Source organism: Merops nubicus, unplaced genomic scaffold (genome assembly GCF_000691845.1).
Source record: "Merops nubicus isolate BGI_N331 unplaced genomic scaffold, ASM69184v1 scaffold23360, whole genome shotgun sequence".
NCBI lineage: Eukaryota > Metazoa > Chordata > Aves > Coraciiformes > Meropidae > Merops > Merops nubicus.
In genome coordinates this window covers 1-6,292 of record NW_008585172.1, presented here as the reverse complement: position 1 = coordinate 6,292, position 6,292 = coordinate 1, and the positions used below count along the sequence as shown (strand labels likewise).

General features: G+C 48.6%; 1 protein-coding gene across 1 annotated transcript; it reads left to right on the top strand.

Moving 5' to 3' along the window:
* Positions 1–3,666: 3,666 nt before the first annotated feature.
* LOC103779194 (tubulin alpha-1A chain-like) lies at positions 3,667–5,849 on the top strand (the record flags this gene model as incomplete). The annotated part of the gene is given in 5 exon segments (XM_008946818.1): positions 3,667–3,815; positions 5,188–5,527; positions 5,530–5,614; positions 5,616–5,755; positions 5,758–5,849. Coding segments are annotated over 5 exon segments (806 nt in total), but the record flags the coding sequence as incomplete, so codon positions are not given.
* Between the last annotated feature and the right edge of the window lie 443 nt (positions 5,850–6,292).

Genomic DNA, 6,292 nt, shown 5'->3' with positions numbered 1-6,292 from the left:
GAGGCAGGCGTTTGTGGAAATGACAATGTCTGAAGGGGTGGGTGGAGGTGGGTGATGGCTGAAAGAGGCTTTTGTGTTCTGTTGTCTGGGCTTTAGGGGCGTTTGGCACCAGTACAACAGGGCCAGTGTTCGCAGAGCTCTGCAGGGTGGGAGTTGGGCTGTGCTGGAGCTGCTCTTTCTGCCCAGGGACCCTTTTCTCTCCCCACGCAGCGTGAGTGCATCTCCGTGCACGTGGGGCAGGCAGGCCTGCTAGTCCTGTGAAAGGCTTTAGAGCTTTACAACGTTAAAGCTTGCCTGCATCTTCCCTGGTGATGGAAAACACTTGGCCTGATGTTTATTGAGCCTGGCAAAGGTGCACTCTGGAGCTCTGAAGAATTTACATACTGTCTTCTGCCAGCCTGTGGAGCTGAATGGGTTTTCTGGATGTGCCTCATGCTCTTGCTATGTGAGGAGCTAGTTACAGCCTCCTGAAGGGGTGTGCACAGCAGTCAGTAGGAGCCTTTTTAAAAGATGTGATATGTATCATTAAGCAGATTTTGTTTTGTACATGGGAAGGCACAGGAATCGTGCCAGAAACACTTCTACTCTCTGTAGCTTGAATAGGGCTTGCAGAAGTGAGTCTCAATTGCTAGCCCAAATTCAGGGACTTCCAAACATGCACTTTGACTTCCTGCTGCCTTATCTTTGAATAACAATCCACTCCTCCTGAAGACCAGCTGTATCCCAAGCTCTGGCAACACCAGCTCTGTGATCCCATGCATCAGCCAATGACTGATCCCAGGACTTTGGGATCCCACATTTTGTGCCATTACTTAGACCAGCAGCCCAGTGTGAGCTCCCCAGTTTCACAAGACCCTTGTTCTTTGTGTTGTGAGTCATGTCTTTGCTCCCAGCAATGCATGTGCCTGAAGTAATCCTGCTGGAGCTGGTTTTGCAGCTGTCTTGCCTCAAGTACTGATTTGAGGTTCATAGGAGATGAGGTCTGTGGCATGTGCTGGTGCATTTGCTGGGTATATTTGTGCAATATGTAGAGCTGAGAAGGGGAGATGAGTGAATCAGAACCACAGCATGCTGCAGGGGTTGGAGATTTAGTCCAACCCCCTGTTAAAGCTGGTTCACCCAGAGCTGGTTGCACAGGATTGTGGTCCAGGAAGGTTTGGAATATCTCTGGAGCAGGAAGCCTCACAACCTCTCTTGGACAACCTGGTCCAGGCCCTGGCACACTCACAGGAAAGAATTTTCTCTTCATGTTCAGATAGAACCTCCTGGGTTCCAGTTCATGCTTGCTGCCCCTTGTCCTGTTAATAGGCACCACTGAAAAGAGCCTGTCCTCATCCTCTTGACCCCTGCCCTGTAGCTCTTGCTCAGCATTGATCAGATTCCCTCTGTCTTCTGCAGGCTAACCAGCCCCAGGGCTCTCAGCCTCTCCTCCCCACAGAGATGCTCCAGGCCCCTCAGCATCTTTGGAGCCTCCACTGAACTCTCACCAGTAGTTCCTTTTCTCTCCTGAACTAGGGAGCCCAGAACTGGACCAAATACTCCAGGTGTGGCCTCACCAGGGCAGAGCAGAAGGGGAGGAGAACTTCCCTTGACCTGTTGGTCATGCTTTTGTGAATGCACCCCAGGACACCATTGGCCTTCTTGGCCACAAGGGCACAATGCTGTTGGGCAGGTCAAGGGCAGGAGTGCTGGACTGATAACTTTGACATGAGCCAAAGCTCCCTTGGCCACATGCTGATCTTCCCAGGAGCTCTTGCAGGTCTGTCTTTTGTTTTCTTGAGCCCCGGGGCTGTTGCTTCCTCTGCTGCTGGCCAGGTGGTGGCTCCAAGCAACCAGAAACGGCTGAGAAGTGAGGTGAGGGAGAGCCGGTGGCAAAGCTCTCCCCTTGCCTCTGGGGGTGCAGCTGGTGAGTCTGGGGACAAGTGGTAACAGGTATTGTTCCAGCACTTGGGAATGGTGCAAGTGCAGTATGGGGAGATGCAGAAAAGCCTGTTATGAAATATGTGGTAATAGTAAAAAAGTTAGGGCCTTTTCTTCAAGGTTCCATCACATGCTTTGTGGGGCTAGGCTCCTTTCTTTATTCCTGCCCTGCTTATCTGAAAGGACTGGTCCCATTTCCTGGGCGTGGCTGGTGTGACTCTTCAGTCATGCAGCAAGCCCCCAGCACCCTGCTGCCAGAAGCCCCCACGGTGCATTCAGCAGCTGCCACGTGTGCACACTGGGGATTCCTGGGGGTCCCAGATCAGTGCTGCTCGTGGGGAAAGCAGCAGGACACCTCTCCATGCACACCTCTCTGTGCATGTGGTGGTAAAATAACATCACACTGTCCACTGAGAAACAGGGTAGGAACATGTCCAGGAATTCAGTACAAGTGGCTGTAAAAGCCTACCCCAGAGAGATGGACATGTGGAGGGTGGCAAGCCCAGGGGGAGGCTTGCTTTAGCTGTCCCCTAAACTCTAAATATTTTATTCCAGCACACCTTAACAGTCCAATGACTGATCCTCTTAACTCGTCAGGTTTTGTTAATTCCCCAGGACCATCTTGACTTAGATGTGTTATAATGTGTTTTTCTTTAGGCTCTGTTTTTCCCTTTTAGTCATATTTGTCCTTTAACTTGGAGTGTTAATGCAGAAAGTCCTAGAAATGTGCACTCTGAATAGCAGACTTTTCCAAATGTTGGGGGTTTTGGTTTCTTTTGGTGCAGCTCAAATACTTTAGAGTATTGGATTGCAAACTGCAGTGGTGCCTGGGTCAGCCTTAATTAGTTCAAATGGTAACTCTATTTTTAAATCCTGAATTTGACTTATCTTTGTCTTGCTTACTCTTTTTCAGATTAAAAAGAATACATGCAAACAGGCAACTTCTGTAGTTAATAAAGCTCTTTGCTTTCTACCTGCTTGTGATGAAGGGCTGCAGCACTGCATTAGCATACAACTCAAGAGTGGCTTGAGCTAAACCAGAGACACAGCTCTGCAGAGTGTCTGTGCACCTTTGTGCTAGGACAGAGCTTTAGCCTGCTAGATGTAAGTGCATATTTCTGGTAACTAGTGGGGATCTTAACTCTGAATTGTTCTCCAGGTCTGTCACTGCTGGGGGATGCTGTGTGTTCACCTGCACAGCTTCTTCAACAGCTGCTTGTGCTGGAGCTCACAGCTCAGTGTCTGAGTAACTGAACAGCTCTGGGAGTATCTCCTGGTCCTTTTGAACATCTCTATCCTTGGCAGAAAGGACAACAGGGAGAGAAGGGGATGAGCAAGCAGTGCAGGCTCTGAGTGCCCACAGCTGCAGAGGAGATAAAGCAGCATCCAGGGGGGCTTGGAAAATGGGGGGGAAAAACAGTCTTTCAGATGCTGGTCTGCAGAGGGGGCCTTAAGCTGTCTTAAACTGTGGAAGAATGATTCTGCTGCTACAGTCCAGTTTTAATTTGCTCTGGAAGGTCAAAAATTTGAACTTGTGTAAAATGGGACATTTTCCTAGAGCAGTAACTTTATTTTTCTTAGTTATTCAATATTACTAAGTATTGTCACCTACTGATAGGTAGAAAACAAGCTGGTTGTATCTCTAAGGGTTTAGGGACCTTATTCTAGACACCTTCAGAAGTTTGAAAAACCTGGTCTACATAGAAAATTGAATCCTGACAAATAATATTCATCTTACCTCCCCAGATGAAGTTAGGACTGGGACATACAAGCAACTCTTTCACCCTGAACAACTCGTATCTGGTAAAGAAGATGCTGCAAATAACTATGCTCGAGGTCATTACACAGTTGGGAAAGAGATAATTGATTTAGTTCTGGAGAGTATCAGGAAACTGGTAAGTTTTTTTTCTTCACTGAAGGCTCTTAAGCATCTTTCTTTATCCTGTTTTACAGGCTCTGGAATTTAGATTATCAAAAATACATAGCCCTATAAATTGTGCTTTAATTTATTCCACAGTAGGAGAATCTGTGGACTTAGTCTGCAGCTGGCTTCACGCTTAGCCAGCTGAGAATGGATGGGTCATTCCTGTCAGATGTGGCTTTCAAGTGGTCTGAAATGCTGGTGAGGTGCCCAAAACTTCATAGTTTCATGTTGTTCAAATTCAGAAAGCTGGGGCTGAGAAGGATGATTTGTGCAGTTCCTTGAAAAGGAACTTGTCTTTGGCTGTGCCTCTTGCAAGGACGTTTAAACAGGAGTGTTTGCTTCTGTGGGTTAGACTTTTGCATTTCCTGCTCCTATAATTTCTAAATTAATTCTGTGGTAGTAGCAGTAGAAAAGGAATAAATCTCAGTAAGCTGGGATGTTTCAGGCTCCCCAGTGCTTGGATCATGTGGCAAATTTATAAAGATGTCAATTTTAGAAGGTTAGAGTATCCCTTTTAGGGCTGCTAAGCCTGTGCTTTACTGAATCTGTTACAAAGGTAAGGAGTTCTCATTGTGGAAAAAAATCCAAAGTATTCCTCTGGTGCTTTAATGTGGGCTGCTAAATGAGTGTTACTGAGAAGTACACCTTTTGCAGATCAAAACTGGAATTATTCTCAACACTTGGCTGCCACTGGCTCTAATTAAAGCTCAGAGAAGTTTGCAGCAGGCTGTACTCTGACCTGAAAGACATGGCCATAATGGCTTTGTACAAGCTGTTGGAAGTCCCTGTCAGCCCTGGGAACCAAGCTCAGCATCATGTGGCACTTCTCTGAGGACAAGGCAGTCCAGTTTCTTCATCTGAGAGGACTAAACTGGAACAGCAGCATAATACATTTTGACAGCTCACTTCCCCAAGCTGAGTTATGTGCTTGCAACTCTTACAGGATTGTAGGAGTAGTTCTGGGACAGGGGATTGCTCCATTTTTGTGCAGGCAGCAAATGTCAAATCACTATAAGGTGATGGAGGGTCTGTAGTTCTTTGTCACTGTTTTTCTTGGTCATTGCTAATGGCCTTGGCCTGAGAACTGGGGGTGGGCGAAGTGTTGAGGTAGAACTTGAAGTGGAGAGATCATCCTGCAGTATGCAGGGGGCTTAAAAACAGCCAGGAATGCAGTGGGGTTTATGGGGCACACCCTGATTATTGGTGGGTGACTCAAATCCAGTGTTGCTTTCTGAAGCTGGAACAGTTGGTACCTGTCAGAATTCAGATTTGTCTGTCCAGAGCTTGTTTTGGGGTTGTTAATGTCTGTGTGATTGCTCTGATATGTGTATTTTCTCTTCCAGGCTGACCAATGCACTGGCTTGCAGGGTTTCCTGATTTTCCACAGCTCTGGGGGAGGCACCAGCTCAGGTTTTACTTCTCTGCTGATGGAATGCTTGTCAGTTGACTATGGGAAAAAATCAAAGTTGGAATTTGCCATCTACCTGGCCCCACAGGTCTCCACAGCTGTCGTGGAGCCCTACAACTCCATCCTCACCACCCACACCACCCTGGAGCACTCCGACTGCGCCTTCATGGTGGACATCGAGGCCATCTACGACATCTGCTGCTGCAACCTGGACATGGAGCACCCCACCTACCCCAACCTCAGCCCCCTCCTCGGCCAGACCGTCTCCTCCATCACTGCTCCCTCGGGTTTGATGGCGCCTTAAACGTGGATCTGACCCAATTCCAGACAAACTTGGTCCCCTGCCCTCGCATCCACTTCCCCTGGTGACGTACACCCGATTATCAGCAGAGGGCTTTACCACGAGCAGCCCTCAGTGGCTGAGATCACCAGCGCCTGCCTCGAGCCACCCAACCTGATGAAGTGTGACCCCTGCCACAGCACGTACCCAGCCTGCTGCCTGCTGCCTGCGGGGCTGTGGGGCCCAAGGATGTCAACGCCGCCGTCAGAGCCAAGCACAGCATCCAGTTCATGGACTGGTGCCCCACAGGCCTCAAGGCAAGTCACAGTTAGAGCCATTTTTCAGACTTCTCGCTGTCAGGGGTTTATGAAGTGTGTTTTCTCATTAAGATGTCATGTGGTTTGAGAAACAGACTTGGGGAGATCACCAGTGCCTGCCTCGAGCCACCCAACCAGATGAAGTGTGACCCCCACCACGGCACGTACCCTGCCTGCTGCCTGCTGCCTGCGGGGCCACGGGGCCCAAGGACGTCAACGCCGCGGTCAGAGCCAAGCACAGCATCCAGTTCATGGACTGGTGCCCCACAGGCCTCAAGGCAAGTCACAGTTAGAGCCATTTTTCAGACTTCTCGCTGTCAGGGGTTTATGAAGTGTGTTTTCTCATTAAGATGTCATGTGGTTTGAGAAACAGACTTGGGTTTTACACAGAGCTGTGTTCTTGGGGGTGAAACATTTCATTCATAGAATCCTTTAGGTTGGAA